The 24126-nt window shown below is 39.8% G+C and overlaps 1 protein-coding gene across 5 annotated transcripts in view; it reads right to left on the bottom strand.

The window, feature by feature from the left end:
- The window catches only part of PLPPR1 (phospholipid phosphatase related 1), a 404846-nt gene that overhangs the window by 18525 nt on the left and 362195 nt on the right, over window positions 1-24126 (bottom strand). For all 5 annotated transcript variants that reach the window (XM_038552949.1, XM_038552951.1, XM_038552950.1 and 2 more), the window contains one exon: window positions 13063-13195. In XM_038552949.1, coding sequence (XP_038408877.1) covers window positions 13063-13195 — 133 coding nt within the window. The remainder of the gene's footprint in view (window positions 1-13062; window positions 13196-24126) is intronic.

Here is a 24126-nt window from a genome sequence, read left to right as displayed (position 1 = left end):
TCTGTCTGTTGATGAATTCTATGTATAGTGGATAGGAAGAAGGAAACAATCACATACCGCATAGGGTCTTGGAAAAAATAATCCTATTTTAGATTGGTATGATACTATTTTACTTTTTCAAACCTTATGTTCCAGTAGGAATTTTACATTTGTGTGATTATTTAGTGATGTCCATCTCTCTCATTAGAACTATAGAATATACAAGTTCTCTAAGAGCATGGAACACATCTAATTTAACATTGCATGTGAGATACCATATGATCAAACTTGGCGCATAGTAAACATTTAGTACATATTTGTGAATCAATTAATGAACTTCTAAGGAAACTTCAGAGTAATAATAGGAGAAGAGGATAAAAAAGCATAGGAACTGGGATCCCTGGGTGGCGCAGCGGTTTAGCGCCTGCCTTTGGCCCAGGGCGCGATCCTGGAGACCTGTGATAGAATCCCACGTCAGGCTCGCGGTGCATGGAGCCTGCTTCTCCCTCTGCCTATGTCTCTGCCTCTCTCTCTCTCTCTCTGACTATCATAAATAAATAAAAATAAAAAAAAACAGCATAGGAACTTGTCCAAATTTTCTAGCTCATGTTGGTGTCTCACATCCCCGATTCTATTAAACATAGGATTGACATAAAACCATTTAGGATGTAAATTGTAGGGACCACGTCTCTTTTTTTATAAACTTCACAAAATCCAGCATAGTGCTAGGCACTTAGAGAATAAAGAAGATAACTGAAAACTGGGGTCTTATAAGTGTCTCATAGATCAGGAAACTTGTAAATCTTCATTTGAAAATTAAAGAATTCTCCATTTTCAATGCAGCAAGAATGAAAAAACGATCTTCAACTGGAATACAGAGATTCCTGTTATACACACAGGAAAGACGTCCTACCAAGGAAATCTGTGAAATACAAGGAATCTGGAAATCACGATCATCTTGGGTACAGTTTTATATTTAGACATCTTTGAGACAAACGTCCCCATTTCTGACCCTGAGAACTTGCAATAGTTGTCAGTTTAAATATTAACACAGAGGCACATGAAAATCATGACCCCTACCTATTTTCATGTGGAAAAACTAACATATAGAACTTTCAAAAGAAAAGGATATCGAAAAGGACATAAAAATGAGTTATCTGGGTTAGGTTGGTAACTGTACTCTCTGAAGAGGGGAGGAAATCCCACTCCTCCCTCAACACATGTTCTCAGCTTCTTATCAAACATTTCTAAAAGAGGGCTGCTCTCTTGTCTATGTTTGGTGAAACAATGCAGTGAAAGAGAGGACTGAAGAACTATTGTGCTGTGTGACATTGAGAATGCTTTGAACATTTTCTTGTGTTCAAAATTTAACCAGCTTTGTGAATCTTTTGTCATAGCTTTCCTACTATGATGTTCAAAAAACAAGGAACATATCAGTTCTTAGCCTTTGTTTTAGTGGAAAAGGATAGGAAAATCCTATCCTACACAAACGAGTACAAGATTGGCATGGGTTCATCAGTGCCATTTTTGATAGTGGAAGGGTAACACCTAAGGAACTCTTATGTTCAGTTTCCTCAACGTACATTCTGGCTCGATCACCAACTCTTAATTTTAAATCTCATCCTTCATCAAATCCCCATTGTAAATGAAATACAAGATACAAAGAATTGCACGGAGTTCCTTTTTGCTTTTACTTTTGCCATATCTAGATCCTTAGTGGAAAATCTCAGTGGAGAAAGTCACCTAGCTGGCGTTCTCAATTCCGTGAACTCCATTCTTTCAGGAAACAACCATTTCTTTAGGCAAAGGAAGATGATGCAATGTCTTCTTTTTCACATGCTTTATTCAAACTGAAAGTTTCCTAATGAGGAGACTTATCTGTGGTTACCATGTTCATTCCATTTCCTTGCAAGGATGTGCTGCACAAATGAGATGTTTGAATAAGAGTGCCATGGATACTAGGGAATAATAATAATAAAAATAACAGCAACAATAGCTAATATGCTACGTTTAGTATGTACCAGATACTGGCCTACATGCTTTAGAATGTAGTTCACTCAGTCCCCACCACAACTCTATGAGGTAGACAACTGTTAGTATGCCCACATTTCACAGATGAGGAAACTGAGGCATAGAGAGGCAATTAACTCAATCAAGAAGAGCTGGGATTAGAAACTAAATAGTATGGCTCTAAATCCATATATATATATATATTTTTAAAGATTTTATTTATTCATGAGAGACACAGAGAGAGAGAGAGGCAGAGATATAGGCAGAGGGAGAAGCAGGCTCCACGCAGGGAGCCCGACATGGGACTCGATCCTGGGTCTCCAGGATCATGCCCTGGGCCGAAGGCGGTGCTAAACCACCGAGCCACCCGGGCTGCCCAATCCATATATTTTTTTAAAAGATTAAATTTATTTATTTGAGAGAGAGAGAGAGCATGAGCAGGGGGAAGGGTAAAGGGAGAGGAAGAGAGAGAGAATCTCAAGCATGAGAATCAAGAGAGAGAATCTCAATCTCCATGCTCAGCATGGAGTCAGAGGTGGGCTCTATCTCACGACCCTGAGATCTCTACCTGAGCAGAAACCAGGGGTTGGATGCTTAACCAACTGAGCCACCCAGGTACCCCTAAATCCATACCCTTAATCATAATCTTCTAAGCTTATATTTTCTTTTTTTTTTACATTTTTATTTATTTATGATAGTCACACACAGAGAGAGAGAGAGAGAGGCAGAGACACAGGCAGAGGGAGAAGCAGGCTCCATGCACTGGGAGCCTGACGTGGGATTCGATCCCGGATCTCCAGGATCGCGCCCTGGGCCAAAGGCAGGCACCAAACCGCTGCACCACCCAGGGATCCCTAAGCTTATATTTTCTACTTAAAATATGAGTAGGCATAAGGCCATGATAAAAAGCACTTTAGTTCTATTTGCTTGGTCACACACACACACACACCTACACACACACACAGGCATTGAGAAGAGACAAGGATTTAGAACATGGCCCCAATGGAATGTATTGTATTTGTTACAACAGAGCAAGGGTTCCTCAATATTTTAGGCAATAGTTTTCCAACAAGAATATGATAGAATACTTGAGATATGTTATCATTGAATGAGGTGCTTTCTTCACCACTTTGGCAATGGATCTGACTTCTTTTCTAGTATAATACAACACAATCAGTGCACACTGATCTACATATCTCAAATATTATTTTATGCTTCAAAAAGAAGTTTCTCATACAATTGAATATATCAGTTCCTTGGACAGTTAATTTCAGGTGTTCACAAAATAAGATCTTGTGGTCTCTGTTTCCTACAGATGCCATGAAAACACCAAATGCTGATAGCAGTCTACTTGTCTTGATAGTATGACTTTAATCCTAAGAATAATTTTATTTAAATAAATGAATCTGAGCCTCAGATACTTTATATCACAGGGTTATTATGCAAATCACAGAAATAGTTGTAAGAACATTTTATAAATTGTGAGCTTGATACAGATATTAGTTACTATTATTTTTATAACTAAGGGAAATAAATGTTCTCAGTACAGGTGTTTTAAATAAATTGATTATACAATTATTTTTATTTTTTAAAAAGATTTTATTTATTTATTCATGATAGACACAGAGACAGAGAGAGAGAGGCAGAGACACAGGCAGAGGGAGAAGCAGGCTCCATGCAGGGAGCCCGACATGAGACTCGATCCTGGGACTCCAGGATCATGCCCTGGGCCAAAGGCAGGTGCTAAACCACTGAGCCACCCAGGGATCCCTATACAATTATTTTTAAAACACAGGAAGGAAACAAGAACTTTATAATTCTGACAACTTCAATCAAATATTCGATTCTGTGATGTGTTATTCATTCTTTGTATTAATAAAGCAGCTATTACACTATGATGAGCTGGTGGTTTTAAAAAAAATACCCTATAGTTGTCATTATAACTACTCATCAATAAGTGAACATAACAGATAATTACTTAATAAAGATGATGGGTAATCAACTAGAAAACCCCCCAAATATTTTTATAAATGAAAGAACACACATATTTCTACTTTGCCAAAACACAAATTACATAATTTTCTGTATGGTTTCATCTCAACAGGAGTGTCTACTTTAGTCCTCCTTTCTGAGGACACAATTTCTCAGTGTTTTTCTCTCAAGTTTCTGATTCCTTGCTTATTTTTGCTACCTTTTTTTTTTGTATATTTGTTTATTGGAGTTAGATGTGCCAACATATAGCATAACACCCAGTGATCATCCCGTCAAGTGCCCCCCTCAGTTTGCTAGCCTTTAAATATATGCTCCCCAGTTGCCCTAGGCAGTGTGTGGATCCAAATGCTGGTTGAGAGAGACAAAGATCCTAAAAGTTTGCCAGAGGCAGTGGAATTTTTTCTTTTTAATTAATTAATTAATTAATTTATTTATTTAGACTGTGCATGTGTGTGGGGAGGGGCAGAAGGAGAGGGAGAGGGAATCTCAAGGGGACTCCATGCTGAGCACAGAACCTGACACCAGGCTCACTCTCACAACCCCAAGATCATAATCTGAGCCAAGACAAGAGTCAGATGCTTACCTCACTGAGCCACACAAGTGCCCCAAGGCAGTGGAATTTTACAATAAAATGGAGAATGTGGATGCAAATGATTCTAGGAAGTATGCCCCAGATGCAAACTAAATGTGGAGAGGGAAGATTTTAGATTCCCTACCTATCAAAGAATGTAACAATGGGCATATCAAATTCTGGAGGGCTTCCAAATAACAGCCCTGGAGTTCCACCCTTTTTTTTAAATTTTTTTTATTACTTATTTATGATAGTCACACAGAGAGAGAGAGGCAGAGACACAGGCAGAGGGAGAAGCAGGCTCCATGCACCAGGAGCCCAACGTGGGATTCGATCCTGGATCTCCAGGATCACGCCCTGGGCCAAAGGCAGGCGCCAAACCACTGTGCCACCCAGGGATCCCAGTTCCACCCTTTTTGATCATGTTCCTAAGTTTCTTTTTTTTTTTTAAGATTTTATTTATTTATGAGAGAGAGAGAGAGAGACAGAGAGAGAGAGAGGCAGGACACAGGCAGAGGTAGAAGAGGCTCCATGCGGGGAGCCTGACGAGGGACAGAGACCAGGGATGCTCCTGAACATCCTACAATATACAGAACAGTCCCCTACCCCTATGCAGAAAAGAATGATTTGGCCCAACATGTCAGTAATGCTGTTGAGAAACTCTGCTTTACAGCAAAGTTCCCTGAAGTGTCATGAATTTGCATTGGCTCTTCAGCAAAGTGTTGAGAAAGTGGCATTCTATTTGTTCCTTTTATTAAAGTCAGTCTTTATTTGTTGATTTTTTTTTAAAGTCAGCCTTTAAACACAGGTGCTGAGAAGGCCCTCAAGGAAGGATCACTAGTCTCAAATGACTATTAACTTTCCTCTTGATAATGAGAGTAACCTATAGAGTTCTGGACCAGGAGTTTTGCTCTGGTCTGGAATGTTCTCATTCATGGAGGATGACACTCAAAGGAGAGCAGATTTGTTCTGTGCACTGAGCATAGCAACCACAGGCAGCCTCATTACAACTTCTGGAGACCTGAGCAGAGTTCTGGTGGTGCCTTTTACTTATTCAGGGCTCCCAGCCCCAACATCCCTCCCTCTTTTCCCTGCATCTTTGTTCCCTAGAAGGAAGTACCAAACCATGTCAGTCTCAGAGTCTGGTGGCTTGGTTGCTCATGGAGCTCAGAAACTTAGGTTCCATTTTTCCCTTAAGAGCCATCCTGGCTTTCTCCTCCTGATCTATATCCTGGAGCTTCAACTCTGGTTTCTATTGGCGAGTTCCAGAAATATCTCCATCTGCTTATAGGCCCATGCCCTGCCTTGTTTTTGGCATTTTCTGTCAAGGTAGCCTCTTGACTCAGGACTAAAGGTGAGTGCCTGGGTACTGCAAGCTTCTTTAAAAAAAAAAAAAAAAAATGGAACCTTAACTTCCTCAGTTGGCACAATGGGTACCCCGTTTCCTAGGATGGTCGCTGTCCTGCTATGAAGTCACTGCCAACTCTAGATAATTCTCTTGATATGATAGCCTCTCCCTCCCCACTTAAAATTGCATGTCTGCCCCTACAAGCTCCCCATTTCCTTTTTCTACATTATTTATCCTCATAGCACTTATCTTCTAATGAACACTATAATTTACGTATTTATTTTGTTTAATGCTCGGCTTCCCCTACTGGAATATAAACTCAGTAAGGGCAAATAAATCTCTATTTGGTTCACTAATATGTCCTCAACAACTTAATCAGTGCTTACCATATGGTAGATGCCCAATAAATTTTTTGTTGAAGGTTGCATGAATGTGATCAGTCCTCCAGTTTATAATTTAATTATAAACACTGAATGTACATAGAAATGGACTTACTGAATCCAATTAAGTCTCTTTTTAGATAAAGTACATTTAAGTGACTTTCAAAATTGAGAAGGATTTTCTAGTTCTCAAAAAGGCTGACATTAAGCTTGTCTCAGGGTATCAATTCTTATGACCATAAAACACTGTGACCTTTGAAGCTGCATTTAAAATATTCATGCTCCATTTAGATCATACTTAATTTATGGCAATTAATTAGTGTTACATGAATTAACTGTTTACCATGGTACTTTCTATTCTGTCCAGTGCTACCTAATCCTCAGACCCGACCTAAATGGCATAAGACTTGCTTGGTATTTAATTAAATTTTTATTAGAAGTAATAATGGAGCAACTATGTGATCCCAAATGGGAAGCCCATAATAAATAGCTTCTGGGTGACAGGCTATTTTAGTTGCTAATAGACAGTCTAATCTTGACATATTTGGATGAGGTTTTTTTTTCTTTTTTCTTTCCTTTAACCCAAAAGAAATTAGTTATTCAGGAAGGGAAAGTTAATTTAGTTTTCTTTCCATATGACAAACAACCCCAAAGCCCTCATCAAATTCTAATTTTTTATTCATTACTATTCAGTATTAAGTCAAAAAGTTACTATTTAATAATTGATATTTACAAGGATATGTCTACTCAATGTATTAGTAAATATAAAGGATTTAACTAAACTTATCTTCATGAATTTTTTGGAAAATGTAACTTCCTTATTTGGTCTTTACTGCTGAAAAAAGAATGTAGGGATTTATCTCTTGAGAACTTAATTAAATCTGGGTGTTGTTGTTCAATTTAGTGTAACACCAAAATAGATGGTATAAGAAGGGAAAGGAATGGAGAGGAAAATGATTAGGAGAGGGAGAAGTCCAAATATGTGTTCTAATTTGACTGCATTTGTTTTTATAAAATGTTGGTGAAATTTGTTAGTCCAGTCAATTCTTTTCCTCCCTTCCCACATCATGTAAACACAACTTAAGAAATTAAATCACAGTTTAGAAATGGGTGGAACCTACATCTGGGAGGCCGGGCATCTTTCTTATATTGACCACTTTGGAAAAACCAATTTATTGTTGGATCTGTCAATCAGAGCAATCCCATCCTCTCTGTCAAGATTCATGCAGTTAGTATTTGTCTACAGGAGGAGATGGCTTCATTTGAATGTTTTCCCTCTGACTTCACGATTCTTGCTGTTTTCTCACTGAAAATTTAATTTGGATCTGTGGGGTGGGATGAGGGGATACTGTTCAAGTCCATGCCACCCAGACTAGAGAAGTCTGAGAGCCAATGTACCCCTCTCAGCTCTGCTTTGTACACTGAAGACCACGTGAAAGGACTTGGCTATCTTCTGGATAGCCTGTATTTTGCCCCTATTTTTCCTCCCCCTTGCTCCTTTAAAAAAATGGTTAGTTCTTCTTCTGATTTTAAAATTATACATACTCATGATAAAAATTGGAAATTATAGAATAGAAATCAAATGATAAAAATTATTCAACCGTTCTCCTACAATTCAGAAGTGACAAAAGTTAACTGTGAGTGTATACCTTCAATCTTTTCTTTCACTGGGATAAATACACACACACACACACACCCCTCTGATGTTGTATCTTTCTTATTTTGAAATAATTATAGATTCATAATGACTTGACTTTTTCATATAACATTATACCATGAATATTTCCCCTTTCATTAAAAATTCTTAAAAATAACATTTTCTGAGGTTGCAACTAAGAGTGTTAGCATTATATTGAAAAAAATTGTGTCATTAGATATTTCTAAGTGTGTTATAAAAAATAATTTTAGTCCAAAAAATTAATCTACATCAATGATCATCTCCTTAGGATAAATTATTTGAAGTGGCATTTTGGGTTAAAAAGGATAGCTATTTTTTCCCCAAAGATTTTATTTATTCATGAGAGACACAGAGATAGGCAGAGACATAGGCAGAGGGAGAAGCAGGCTCCCTGCCCAATGTGGGACTCGATCACAGAACCCCAGAATCATAACATCAGCCAAAGGCAGATGCTCAACCACTGAGTCACCCAGGCACCCTAAAGGATAGCTATTTTTAAGCTACTGAAATACATCATCAAACTGCTATGCAGAAAGAGTATATGGATATAGTTCTTCCAGAAATGTGTTCGAATCTCAAGTTTTTCCTCACACTTGACAGCAAAAAGCGTTACTTTACTTAAAAATATTTTGCTAATTCACTGGTCATTTTGTAATGAGAAGCTGATCATATTTGTCAGGAAATACTATTTGTAATGGATTCTAGAATAATTACATAAACTGCAAGAGAAAGTCATGCAATTTCAACTTAATTAAAATAGCTAAAACAGCTGTCATTTTCTGATTATTTTTGGTGGCTACTAGTTTAGACAAAAGGACTGTTAAGCTCTTTAGAATAACATATCTAATACATTTGATTACTGCCTTGCTCTACTTCATATTTTCAAAGGAAACCTCCCCATTTAAAGGATCTTTAAGTAGTATGCTTGTTCCTCTTAAAAAACCACATTAATCCAGATACTCAAAGTAAGTTGCCCTTCTTAAGATACATGGACCCCTCCCCCCACCTCCAACTCTCCTATATGAAGCTAGGGCAGAATTCTCTGACTTTCTCTTAGAAATTGCCTAACATATGTACTTTAATTTCCTAGAACTAAGCTGAAGAGTGGTAATAAAGTTAATTAAACAGGAGGAAAATGAATAATTTAAGAACCAGCATTTATGGAAGCAATTTTAGGCAAATCTGTGATTTAACAAAGTCAATCTTTGTTCTTTACTTATCAAAAAAAATGTTGAAAACCTACTATGTGCCAGACATTTTGCAATATGCTGTTGATAAATAGTGAAAAGATACAGTCTTTGTTCCCTAAAGAATCACAAAGTAAAGGGAATAACAGATTTAGATAACTACATGGATATGGTAGGTGCCTATAAACACACTCAGTGGGGGCCTGGGAGAGGAGGTAGCTAGCTGTCTGGGGTGGTAAAAAAGGTAACGTGTAAGCAGTGTTCTGGAGGATGAGTAGGATTGTCAGCTTTAAGGGTGAGAGGATGGCAATGGGGTGCCCCAGGCAGAAGGAATAGCACATGAGCAGGAACCAGGGTTAAGCACTGCATTGTTCAAAACACTAGGAATGCTTTGAAACAATTTAAGCAGGGAAATGACTTGATCATAGTTTTGTTCCAGAAAGAACTGTAAAATGGACAGTGGATGACATTTTTTTGGGTCTGGGGTACATGGAGCCACGTTGCAAGACGAGATGTAGGGAAACCACTTACAGGGCAAAAAATTTCAGTGGCCTATACCTGGGCTCCCAAACTTCAGAGTGCATCAGAACTGCCTAAATGCAACACCTGGCATGAAATATAGATCCTCAGGCTCCATTCCCGGATTTTCTGATTTGGTAGGCATGGGACGAGGCCTAAGAATGTACATTTCTAACAAGTTCTCAGATAGCTTAAGGTGACCTCTAGCACTATGTTTTAAGCAACTGGGCAGACCCGGTGCCATAAAACAAACGAGGGAAGGCATGAAGCAAATGCTTCCCTACCTAGAAATCTCTTTTCTCTCTCTTGATGCTGTTCCTCTAATTCTCCAAGATTTGCATGTTACCTGCTGGCTGTCTCCCCACACAAGCATCCCTTCCCTGTGAGCAGCATCTCTGTTAGCTTATGATAGACTCCAAAGGACTAATGTGTTATTGGTTATAAAAATGGGAGTTTGATGTTCCTCCAGGGTGAAACATTTCTACTTTAGTCATCCTCCTGAAACCACACCTCAGCTCAATGCACTGACTCCAATTCGAATTTCAGGTAGCACCAGCAATCTGCAGGTTTTGTTCCTGGAGGGTGGGGATGTCCACCAGCAAAGTCTTGTCCTGACCATGCACAGAGTCAGGTCTATATAAATGATAGACACCAGGTACAATTTCTACGCTTTAGACTCTGCCCTGATCCTTATCTTTGCCAAGGAAAAGCAACAGTGACCTTTAAAGATATCTCCAATGGATTGTAATCAAATAACCTTCTGCTTTGAATAACTTGCTCTAATTATCTGATTAGTGATCATAAAATCTTCTTTGAATCAAATTATATAAATGTCTGTAGACATATACACTCTCCCACTCCCACTTCTTTTTTTTTTTTTTTAAAGATTTTATTTATTTATTCATGATAGTCACAGAGAGAGAGAGAGAGAGGCAGAGACACAGGCAGAGGGAGAAGCAGGCTCCATGCACCGGGAGCCCGACGTGGGACTCGATCCCGGGTCTCCAGGATCGCGCCCTGGGCCAAAGGCAGGCGCCAAACCACTGCGCCACCCAGGGATCCCCCACTCCCACTTCTTTCCTTGGGAAAAGTAACTTTGTCCCATTTTAATTTTTAAAAATATTTTATTTATTTATTCATGACAGAGAGAGAGAGAGAGAGAGGCAGAGGGAGAAGCAGGCAGAGAGAGAAGCAGGTTCCATGCAGGGAACCTGACACGGGATTCGAACCCGGAACTCCAGGATCACACCCTGGGCCAAAGGCAGGTGTTAAACTGCTGAGCCACCCAGGGATCCCCAACTTTATCCAATTTTATATCAAATTCTTCATCTGTACAATTAGGATTATAAATTACCTTACAGGGTGTTGGGTGGATTAAGTGAAAACAATGTTTATAAAGTGTCTAGTCTACCATCCTGTAAAGATTCTCTTCTCTCCTTTTGTTTTCTCCTGATAATTTGTTACCTAGCCAGTCTAGTGGGAAGTGGCCAAACACTGGATATCTTTGAAGGCACCACTGTTTGGAATGAGTGAACTCAGACAGTGGTGACATCATCTTGACCAGGGATTATCCAGTGATTGCAGACTTCCACAAGTCATTCTGCAAATATCATCAGGAGATGCTGAAGACTTTTTTTTTAAGTGAATTTATTTATTTATTTATTTATTTATTTATTTATTTGAGAGAGAGACAGAGACAGAACAGAGAGAGAGAGTTCGCATGAGCAAGGAGGAGTGGCAGAGGAAGAGGGAGAAACAGTCTCCTCACAGAACAGGGAACTTTATTCAGGGCTTGATCCCAGGACTTCTGAATCATACATAACCTGAGCCACCAGGAGCCCTTGAAGACTATTTTAATGTTAAGAGTTGCTTCTTTTAAATTAGATTTTCTTAGGCTTCCCACTCTTCTACATCCCTCATTCCCACTCCAATCACAGAAGTTCCTGCATATTCAAATTCAATGTGGTCATTTGCTTATGACTTGAGGAAATCCAACCCTTTTCTTTTTTTTTTTTTTAAGATTTTATTTATTCATTCATGAGAGACACACAGAGAGAGAGAGAGACAGAGACAGAGACAGAGACATAGGCAGAGGGAGAAGCAGGCTCCATGCAGGGAGCCTGATGTGGGACTCGATCCTGGGATTCCAGGATCACACCCTGAGCTGAAGGCAGATGCTTAACTGCTGAGCCACCCAGGTGTCCCCAACCCTTTTCTATAATAGGAAAAAAACCCCAGGATTAAGGATAACCAAGAGCTGAGAGGATGTTGTATTCTGGCCTTCACTTTCTTTCTTTCCTTTTTTTTTTTTTTTTTTTTTTTGGGCCCCGCGAGCATGGCCTTCACTTTCTTAGCCGTCAATTTTGTGGGTTTTAAATGGTAGCATAGCTTATTTTAATAGCAGCCATGTTCACACTTTGGGGGTTTTATCCTGGCTCCCATGAAGATCTGGTCAGTAGGTATTTCTAAGATCTCATTTGAACACTGTAACAGTTATTTATTGAGTATTTACTGTGTAGGAACTCTGTAAAATCTACTTCCTACCTATTCCCATATACATATTCATTCCCATTCTACAATTATTATCCATATCACCTCAGATTTTTTTTTTAAATCCTAGAAGGAGAGACATAGCACATGCGTTAATTAATTAATTCTTTATCATGAACACTAATAAAACCATTTGTTCTCCAACCTTGGAAGGCATTGTTTTCCAGAATCTGATGGATTAGATTTCCCATACTTTGTGTAGAGTTTCCTGTATAACAAAATTATACTGGATGGGAAATCTCTGTCAGGAAATTTGATTGTTTCTAAATTCATTCTATTGGTATCCCTTGCTGTGTCCCCACACCCTCGCCTGACTCAGTTAAAGGGTATATGACAATATCTGGTCAGTATTAAAATATATGTCCAAAGGGAGTCTCAGATAAATATTGTGTAGGGAGAAAATCCAAGTTGAAATAATTTGTAAGAAAATTTAATAAGTACTGCTTCACTTCAAGGATGAGAAATTGGACTTGGCACTATGATCAGCCTCAATTTCTGCACTTCCCAGAAAATCCCTAAAGAAACTCTTGCTTTTATTTATTTATTTTTTAAAGATTTTATTTATTTATTCATGAGAGACACAGAGAGAGAGGCAGAGACATAGGCAGACGGAGAAGCAGGCTTCATGCAGAAAGCCTGATGTGGGACTCGATCTCAGGACTCCAGGATTATGCCCTGAGCCAAAGACAGATACTCAACCACTGAGCCACCCAGGTGTCCCAAAACTCTTGCTATTAAAGTTGATGCCTCCATAGCTTAGTTTATTTCATCAAGCATGTTCATCTGTATTAAGTTTAGTAGATTGTACCTATAAGTGAGGGCTTGGTTCAGCATGCTTTTGTACTCACCTATGAATCTTATGATCCTTCGGAGTAAGGGGTTCAGATAACAGCATTCTCCGGTCAGAATGGTTTTCTCCTGGGCAATCAGAGATTCTCTGGTTGACTTTATAAAATACATGGATATCTCTCCAATAAAAATCTGGAGAAGGAATGTTTAAGAAATGTCAAGTTGGAAAGAGCTGTCTGGTAAAAGAGATCAGTGGCTTTAAAAAACTGAAAGCAAAACCCAAACTTTTGAGGTTCCAAATCCTTTTAAAAGATGTAATACTGCAGAGATAGAGAGTTAAAGTAGTTTGCATTTAATTCTCCAAAAGAATTAGAGATGGCAATAAGTGATCATTTCAGTGAGGTTTATACTCTTAAATTCTAAATTCATATAAAAACATAGGTTGAAATACTAAATTGTAATAGAATCTATGAGAAGGCTCACTCATGCTGGACTGAATTTTTTTTTAACTGAATGTGTGAGCTGCAATGACGAGAAATGACTGGGACAGTCATGTGCCCAATAAGGCATTATAAACACACATCACAATTTATTTCATTATGTGGCAATATGTTATTTACCTGAAAAATCTTTATTTGAACATGTTGGCCTGAGTTATATTTCTCATACTGTGAACTGGCTGACTGTCCCTTCTTTATAATTGTCACTTCTCTCTCTTGTTATCTTGAACTAATACATATATATTTACAATATAAATCATAATGCCTTTGTGTAGACTGTAAGCTCCCTGAGGACAGGAACTGACTACCTGTTATGTTTCTTGATTATGCTTCTAGCACTCAGCACAGTGTATTCCTATTTAAAATCAGGAACGGGAGGCAGGTAAGTTGTCGGGTGAAATCTGAGCACCACCAATGAAGAATAAAGTTACGAATTACCATCATTCATTGATAACTAGGTGTCAGGCACTTCATCATAGTATTTTTCTTTCTCAGAAGGTTCCTAGTGTAGGTATAATTACCCTTGTTTCATTGGTGAAGAAAGAAAGTTCAGTATCGGGGCAGCACTAGAATGTGGCCATTACAAATTTTTCTGTGTGCACGTTCTCCTGATTGTACAAATATAACATCTGAGGCACAGAGGGATGAAATAATTTGTCCAACGTCAGAGTTGGTAAGTCACAAACCCCAGCTCTGAAGCTAAGAAGACCTGGTTCCAGAGCCTTCATCTCAACCACTTACAATTTTACTTAGTACTGACTTGATAAAGATATTTGTTGAATTTGTGTTTAATATTGAGAACACAGAAAACAAAACAAGTTAAGTGTAATATGCTTTAAATACTGAGAATCTCAGATGCTATTAAAGTACAAGACAGAATGGTGTTGTGGAAACAGAACTAGAGGCAAGTCAGAATGGGGCAGGAGATTGGCAAGAGGAGACAGAACTAGGGTCAGACAGGCACACAATAGCATGCATCACATGGGCAGGTGCTAAGTATGGTTGTTCAGAATTAGAAATATGTTGTGCCTTATGTCCCTTGGAATTAACAATGAGTCGATGCTCTACCATGGACAAATAATTTGAATAGCTTTGCGAACTCAGCTCTCCTTCTTTTCTAGTAACACCTCTCTCTCCTAAAATAAGGTGCCAAGGGGTTCTGTTTGTCCTTAGTGTACATGATGGAACTGCCCTGCTCTTCTTTATCTTAGTGAACAGATGGGGATAAATTCATGCATGCTTGGATACGTGAAATAGTATTTCCTTAAGGGAGCTTTCTCTCATTCCACAGACCAGCTCAGATATTCTCGTTATACACGGATTTCTTACCTTGTGTTTCTCTCTTCTATTTCTTATCAGAAATGGTTACATATTATTATTGTTGATCTTCGTTATGGGATGACTTGTCTGTCTTATTCTTGGTTATACTCCCCCCAGGGCTTAGCCAAATGTAAGGTACAAAGTAGTAATTTGATGCTGAATGAATTAAGCATATCAGATTAATGAAGGGCTTTTGGAATACGGGTTTAATGAGGTAAATGATAAAGAACAAAAAACGATTTCCATCATTTATCCTTCCAGATTCAATGAAAATGTCACCATTCTTCCCAAAGCCTTTACCAGATCCCCTCAGGAAAAGAGGGAACCTGTCTGCTCATTGCTCCCACAACACATTATACAGATCTCTATCTTGACATCTACTCAATTAATTGCAATTAGTGTTTGTGTGTCCCTCTTCATCTGACTATGATATCCTTATGGGAAAGACTTTTGCCATTCTTTGTATGGTGTTTAGGACAGGGACTGATATATAGTAGGCTCAACCAATATTTGTTGAATGAATAAAAGATTGAATTTTTAGAGGATCTTCTTATAGATAGAATCCTCTGACCTTAATTTCTCTGAAGATGAACAATGCAGGAAATTGACAATATGGACCAGAAAGCACACCATTCTTGGTGTATTGCTTAAGATTAAATAAAAACCAAGGACTAAGTAATACAAAGTGAATTATCTCTTCTGAACTAAATTCACTCATATATTCATTTTGCATTCAACAGTTTTGGAGAGGGAGCACCCACTCTGCCAGGAATTGTTTTAGCACTGGAGGCATAGCCATAACCAGATGTCTAGTGTGTATGTGTGTGTAGGGAGGACACAGGAAACTAATAAATACACCATATAATGTCATGAAATGACATATGATTACAAAGTAAATCAGGGAAATGGGATGGAAGGTGATAAACACGTAAGGATATATATGAAAAGAAATAAGCATTGCTTGCCTTAGCCATTCCAGAAGCCCAAAACATTCTTACTCAATAGGAAAGAGATGTGCATGTTCTAGAGATTCTCAATTTAGTGAAGCTTTCCACTACTCACACATGAGGACAAAAAAAAAGCAAGAAAATGTGTGAGAAAATCTATATACAGCCCATTCTTGTTAAAAATACACATGTGCACATACATATACCCACATAAAAATCTCAACAAAATCACTCCATGTCATACCAAACCAAACAGAATTTGTCTTGCAAAAGGGTATGGAACTCAAATAAAATGCCCAAAAGTCAATTCTAAGACTCTCGTGTCAAAGGTAATATGTGGTACAAGAATTGTTACTATTGGTGAACAATATTCAAATTCCAATTAAGGTATGAAGCATAAAAGAAAAAAACAGAGCAAGGATATAGACTAACTTATATATCTGGCTACTGACATAACGCTGAGAATATATTAAGTGATAATAAATATCTCCATAAGGAAGGAAGGAAGGAAGGAAGGAAGGAAGGGAGGGAGGGAGGGAGGGAGGGAGGGAGGGAGGGAGGGAGGGAGGGAGGGAGGGAGGGAGGGAGGAAAGGGGTCATTTTATAACTGAAAGGTAGGAAAATATTCCTGGTTTTCAGTTAAGACTGTGGTGGACATAAATGTTGCTGAAGAAACAATCCAGCTCTCAGACCCCAGGGAGTGGGCTTCATGGATGTTCATTTTTCTGTGTTTTACTGACCATACATAGGGTGTTATTTGTCCATCTACTGGGTCCTATAGTCTCATATAGGGCCTGATTATATTTGGAGAGAGAAAGAGAGAATGCTGCCTGTTAAGAGAAGGGGGTCTCTTCTCTTTCCTGACAGGCCTCCTGCCCACGTTGAATGCTATTTTGTACACGGTAGCAGATTTATGATTCTGGTTTTGGCAATGGCTGGGTTTCTCCATCTGTGTCTTTGCTACACACACTCTGCCTCTACCTACCCCTCTGTTCAGAGAGCAACTGGGACATGTGGGACTCTCTAGGTGTTTGGCCCTGGTTTCCCTATTATTGCCTTTCTGATTGTTGGCTGACAAACATCATATTATTCACAGCAAATCAGAATACCCTCTGGTGAGAAATGACCAAGGCCAACCTCTAGATCTGGCAATGAATGAACTGCAAATGACTTCCATTGGTGCACTTCTTATCCCCCAGCTATGCTGGCTACAACCCCATGTGACACAAGACATTTAGAGAATAGTAAATATACTTTAAGTAAGGGGGACAACTGTTCTAACTTGATAAAGTTGTATTTCAGATATATAAACCCAAATGGCAAAGAAATAAACAAATAATCCTGGAATATGGTATTATAGTCTGGTGTGTTATCTTTTAGATCTTCCTCACAGTGTTTCACAGGAGATCTGGTAAGTGACAAATAAGTGATATAAATGTAAAATATTTAGGGAACAGTTTTTAGATTTCAAAATAAAAAACAGTTTTCAGGAAAAAATAGTCACTGGAAGGATGTATTGCAATCTCATATTGTAAGGGGGATTCATTGCATGTTACACGTGGTTGTCACTAAAAAGGGCATCTAGAACTCTTGTAATATATGTTTTGGGTTCACACATATGCTAGTTGTGGCTCTGGTACTTGGCAAGATCAGTCATTGCTGTTTTTTGAATGTGGGCTGTAGAAATGAAATCCCAGCTCTCTCCTCTCTTGAAGTGCGATTTGGGTCAAGTAATTGAACCTTTCTGAACCCAGTTTCTTTTTTCATGACTTTGAACATGAGGGTAATAACTGTATCTGAAAATAGTTTACAGTATTTTTAAAAATGTACATCAAAGCATCTGTACATGCTCAAGGAATGTTTCTTGTCTTTATTTCCTGGCCTATCTAGGCAAGAATGTCTGTTGAGAATGATTTTTAAAAAATCATTGTCTCGGGGGGGGAGGAGCAAGATGGCGGAAGAGCAGGGTCTCCAAATCACCTGTCTCCACCAAACTACCTAGAAAACCTTCAAATTATCCTGAAAATCTATGAATTCGGCCTGAGATTTAAAGAGAGACCAGCTGGAATGCTGCAGTGAGAAGAGTTCGCGCTTCTATCAAGGTAGGAAGACGGGGAAAAAGAAATAAAGAAACAAAGGCCTCCAAGGGGGAGGGGCCCCGCGAGGAGCCAGGGCTGAGGCCGGGGCGAGTGTCCCCAGGACAGGAGAGCCCCGTCCCGGAGACGCAGGAGCTGCACCGACCTTCCCGGGCGGAAAGGGGCTCGCGGGGAGTTGGAGCAGGACCCAGGAGGGCGGGGATGCCCTCGGGCTCCCGGGGACAGTAACAGCAACTGCGCGCCCAGGAGAGTGCGCCGAGCTCCCTAAGGGCTGCAGCGCGCACGGCGGGACCCGGCAGGACCCGGAGCAGCTGAAGGGGCTCGGGCGGCGGCTCCGCGGAGGGGGCTGCGCGGCCCCGGGAGCAGCTCGGAGGGGCTCGGGCGGCGGCTCCGCGGAGGGGGTTGCGCGGCCCGGGAGCGCGAATCCACCAGCGCAGGCTCCGGAGCACAGGGCGCCGGGACACAGCCCAGGATCCCGCCTCCCCCGGGACAGGCAGAGGCCGGGAGGGCCCAGGACAGCGAGGACGCTCCTGCCCCAGCTGAGCACATCAGCGGCCCCGCCCGGAGCCTCCAGGCCCTGCAGACGGAGTTCCTGCCGGAGCTGAATCCAGGTTTCCAGAGCTGCCCCGCCACTGGGGCTGTTCCTCCTGCGGCCTCACGGGGTAAACAACCCCCACTGAGCCCTGCACCAGGCAGGGGCACAGCAGCTCCCCCAACTGCTAACACCTGAAAATCAGCACAACAGGCCCCTCCCCCAGAACACCAGCTAGACGGACAACTTCCAGGAGAAGCCAAGGGACTTAAAGTACACAGAATCAGAAGATACTGCCCCGTGGTTCTTTTTTTTGTTTGTTTGTTTTTGTTTTTGTTTTTGTTTCTGTTTTGTTTTGCTTTTTGATTTGTTTCCTTCCCCCACCCCCTTTTTTTTCTCCTTTCTTTTTCTTTCTCTTTTTCTTTTCTTTTTTTTTTTTTTTTCGTTTTTTTTTTTTTTTTCTTTTTCTTCCCCTTTTTTTTTCTCTTTCTCTTTTCTTTCCTTCTTTCTCTCCTCTCTTTTTCTCTTTTCCCCAATACAACTTGCTTTTGGCCACTCTGCACTGAGCAAAATGACTAGAAGGAAAACCTCACCTCAAAAGAAAGAATCAGAAACAGTCCTCTCTCCCACAGAGTTACAAAATCTGGATTACAATTCAATGTCAGAAAGCCAATTCAGAAGCACTATTATACAGCTACTGGTGGCTCTAGAAAAAAGTATAAAGGACTCAAGAGACTTCATGACTGCAGAATTTAGAGCTAATCAGGCAGAAATTAAAAATCAATTGAATGAGATGCAATCCAAACTAGAAGTCCTAACGACGAGGGTTAACGAGGTGGAAGAACGAGTGAGTGACCTAGAAGACAAGTTGATAGCAAAGAGGGAAACTGAGGAAAAAAGAGACAAACAATTAAAAGACCATGAAGATAGATTAAGGGAAATAAACGACAGCCTGAGGAAGAAAAACCTACGTTTAATTGGGGTTCCCGAGGGCGCCGAAAGGGACAGAGGGCCAGAATATGTATTTGAACAAATTCTAGCTGAAAACTTTCCTAATCTGGGAAGGGAAACAGGCATTCAGATCCAGGAAATAGAGAGATCCCCCCCTAAAATCAATGAAAACCGTTCAACACCTCGACATTTAATTGTGAAGCTTGCAAATTCCAAAGATAAGGAGAAGATCCTTAAAGCAGCAAGAGACAAGAAATCCCTGACTTTTATGGGGAGGAGTATTAGGGTAACAGCAGACCTCTCCACAGAGACCTGGCAGGCCAGAAAGGGCTGGCAGGATATATTCAGGGTCCTAAATGAGAAGAACATGCAACCAAGAATACTTTATCCAGCAAGGCTCTCATTCAAAATGGAAGGAGAGATAAAGAGCTTCCAAGACAGGCAGCAACTAAAAGAATATGTGACCTCCAAACCAGCTCTGCAAGAAATTTTAAGGGGGCCTCTTAAAATTCCCCTTTAAGAAGAAGTTCAGTGGAACAGTCCACAAAAACAAAGACTGAATAGATATCATGATGACACTAAACTCATATCTGTCAACAGTAACTCTGAATGTGAACGGGCTTAATGACCCCATCAAAAGGCGCAGGGTTTCAGACTGGATAAAAAAGCAGGACCCATCTATTTGCTGTCTACAAGAGACTCATTTTAGACAGAAGGACACCTACAGCCTGAAAATAAAAGGTTGGAGAACCATTTACCATTCGAATGGTCCTCAAAAGAAAGCAGGGGTAGCCATCCTTATATCAGATAAACTAAAATTTACCCCAAAGACTGTACTGAGAGATGAAGAGGGACACTATATCATACTTAAAGGATCTATTCAACAAGAGGACTTAACAATCCTCAATATATATGCTCCGAATGTGGGAGCTGCCAAATATATAAATCAATTATTAACCAAAGTGAAGAAATACTTAGATAATAATACACTTATACTTGGTGACTTCAATCTAGCTCTTTCTATACTCGATAGGTCTTCTAAGCAAAACATCTCCAAAGAAACGAGAGCTTTAAATGATACACTGGACCAGATGGATTTCACAGATATCTACAGAACTTTACATCCAAACTCAACCGAATACACATTCTTCTCAAGCGCACATGGAACTTTCTCCAGAATAGACCACATATTGGGTCACAAATCGGGTCTGAACCGATACCAAAAGATTGGGATTGTCCCCTGCATATTCTCGGACCATAATGCCTTGAAATTAGAACTAAATCACAACAAGAAGTTTGGAAGGACCTCAAACACATGGAGGTTAAGGACCATCCTGCTAAAAGATAAAAGGGTCAACCAGGAAATTAAGGAAGAATTAAAAAGATTCATGGAAACTAATGAGAATGAAGATACAACCGTTCAAAATCTTTGGGATGCAGCAAAAGCAGTCCTAAGGGGGAAATACATCGCAATACAAGCATCCATTCAAAAACTGGAAAGAACTCAAATACAAAAGCTAACCTTACACATAAAGGAGCTAGAGAAAAAACAGCAAATAGATCCTACACCCAAGAGAAGAAGGGAGTTAATAAAGATTCGAGCAGAACTCAACGAAATCGAGACCAGAAGAACTGTGGAACAGATCAACAGAACCAGGAGTTGGTTCTTTGAAAGAATTAATAAGATAGATAAACCATTAGCCAGCCTTATTAAAAAGAAGAGAGAGAAGACTCAAATTAATAAAATCATGAATGAGAAAGGAGAGATCACTACCAACACCAAGGAAATACAAACGATTTTAAAAACATATTATGAACAGCTATACGCCAATAAATTAGGCAATCTAGAAGAAATGGACACATTCCTGGAAAGCCACAAACTACCAAAACTGGAACAGGAAGAAATAGAAAACCTGAACAGGCCAATAACCAGGGAGGAAATTGAAGCAGTCATCAAAAACCTCCCAAGACACAAGAGTCCAGGGCCAGATGGCTTCCCAGGAGAATTTTATCAAACGTTTAAAGAAGAAATCATACCTATTCTCCTAAAGCTGTTTGGAAAGATAGAAAGAGATGGAGTACTTCCAAATTCGTTCTATGAAGCCAGCATCACCTTAATTCCAAAGCCAGACAAAGACCCCGCCAAAAAGGAGAATTACAGACCAATATCCCTGATGAACATGGATGCAAAAATTCTCAACAAGATACTGGCCAATAGGATCCAACAGTACATTAAGAAAATTATTCACCATGACCAAGTAGGATTTATCCCTGGGACACAAGGCTGGTTCAACACCCGTAAAACAATCAATGTGATTCATCATATCAGCAAGAGAAAAACCAAGAACCATATGATCCTCTCATTGGATGCAGAGAAAGCATTTGACAAAATACAGCATCCATTCCTGATCAAAACTCTTCAGAGTGTAGGGATAGAGGGAACATTCCTCGACATCTTAAAAGCCATCTATGAAAAGCCCACAGCAAATATCATTCTCAATGGGGAAGCACTGGGAGCCTTTCCCCTAAGATCAGGAACAAGACAGGGATGTCCACTCTCACCACTGCTATTCAACATAGTACTGGAAGTCCTAGCCTCAGCAATCAGACAACAAAAAGACATTAAAGGCATTCAAATTGGCAAAGAAGAAGTCAAACTCTCTCTCTTCGCCGATGACATGATACTCTACATAGAAAACCCAAAAGTCTCCACCCCAAGATTGCTAGAACTCATACAGCAATTCGGTAGCGTGGCAGGATACAAAATCAATGCCCAGAAGTCAGTGGCATTTCTATACACTAACAATGAGACTGAAGAAAGAGAAATTAAGGAGTCAATCCCATTTACAATTGCACCCAAAAGCATAAGATACCTAGGAATAAACCTCACCAAAGATGTAAAGGATCTATACCCTCAAAACTATAGAACACTTCTGAAAGAAATTGAGGAAGACACAAAGAGATGGAAAAATATTCCATGCTCATGGATTGGCAGAATTAATATTGTGAAAATGTCAATGTTACCCAGGGCAATATACACGTTTAATGCAATCCCTATCAAAATACCATGGACTTTCTTCAGAGAGTTAGAACAAATTATTTTAAGATTTGTGTGGAATCAGAAAAGACCCCGAATAGCCAGGGGAATTTTAAAAAAGAAAACCATATCTGGGGGCATCACAATGCCAGATTTCAGGTTGTACTACAAAGCTGTGGTCATCAAGACAGTGTGGTACTGGCACAAAAACAGACACATAGATCAGTGGAACAGAATAGAGAATCCAGAAGTGGACCCTGAACTTTATGGGCAACTAATATTCGATAAAGGAGGAAAGACTATCCATTGGAAGAAAGACAGTCTCTTCAATAAATGGTGCTGGGAAAATTGGACATCCACATGCAGAAGAATGAAACTAGACCACTCTCTTTCACCATACACAAAGATAAACTCAAAATGGATGAAAGATCTAAATGTGAGACAAGATTCCATCAAAATCCTAGAGAAGAACACAGGCAACACCCTTTTTGAACTCGGCCATAGTAACTTCTTGCAAGATACATCCACGAAGGCAAAAGAAACAAAAGCAAAAATGAACTATTGGGACTTCATCAAGATAAGAAGCTTTTGCACAGCAAAGGATACAGTCAACAAAACTCAAAGACAACCTACAGAATGGGAGAATATATTTGCAAATGACATATCAGATAAAGGGCTAGTTTCCAAGATCTATAAAGAACTTATTAAACTCAACACCAAAGAAACAAACAATCCAATCATGAAATGGGCAAAAGACATGAAGAGAAATCTCACAGAGGAAGACATAGACATGGCCAACATGCATATGAGAAAATGCTCTGCATCACTTGCCATCAGGGAAATACAAATCAAAACTACAATGAGATACCACCTCACACCAGTGAGAATGGGGAAAATTAACAAGGCAGGAAACAACAAATGTTGGAGAGGATGCGGAGAAAAGGGAACCCTCTTACACTGTTGGTGGGAATGTGAACTGGTGCAGCCACTCTGGAAAACTGTGTGGAGGTTCCTCAAACAGTTAAAAATAGACCTGCCCTACGACCCAGCAATTGCACTGTTGGGGATTTACCCCAAAGATACAAATGCAATGAAACGCCGGGACACCTGCACCCCGATGTTTCTAGCAGCAATGGCCACTATAGCCAAACTGTGGAAGGAGCCTCGGTGTCCAACGAAAGATGAATGGATAAAGAAGATGTGGTTTATGTATACAATGGAATATTACTCAGCTATTAGAAATGACAAATACCCACCATTTGCTTCAACGTGGATGGAACTGGAGGGTATTATGCTGAGTGAAGTAAGTCAGTCAGAGAAGGACAAACATTATATGTTCTCATTCATTTGGGGAATATAAATAATAGTGAAAGGGAAAATAAGGGAAGGGAGAAGAAATGTGTGGGAAATATCAGAAAGGGAGACAGAACGTAAAGACTGCTAACTCTGGGAAACGAACTAGGGGTGGTAGAAGGGGAGGAGGGCGGGGGGTGGAAGTGAATGGGTGACGGGCACTGGGTATTCTGTATGTTAGTAAATTGAACACCAATAAAAAAAAAATAAAAAAAAAAAATTAAAAAAAAAAAAAATCATTGTCTCTACTTCTAGAGTAAGGAAACATGGTATGACTCCAGTTCTGTTCTGCCGCCAACCAGGTATTTGATCTTAGACTGGTCACTGAGCCTCTTTGGGCCTCAGTTTCTCATGTGTCGGACAAGAAGTCCCAGACTGTGCTGGTCC

Source organism: Canis lupus, chromosome 11 (assembly GCF_011100685.1).
Source record: "Canis lupus familiaris isolate Mischka breed German Shepherd chromosome 11, alternate assembly UU_Cfam_GSD_1.0, whole genome shotgun sequence".
Taxonomy (NCBI): domain Eukaryota; kingdom Metazoa; phylum Chordata; class Mammalia; order Carnivora; family Canidae; genus Canis; species Canis lupus.
Note: the sequence above shows the minus strand (reverse complement) of the source record. Positions and strands in the feature narration are given on the sequence as shown.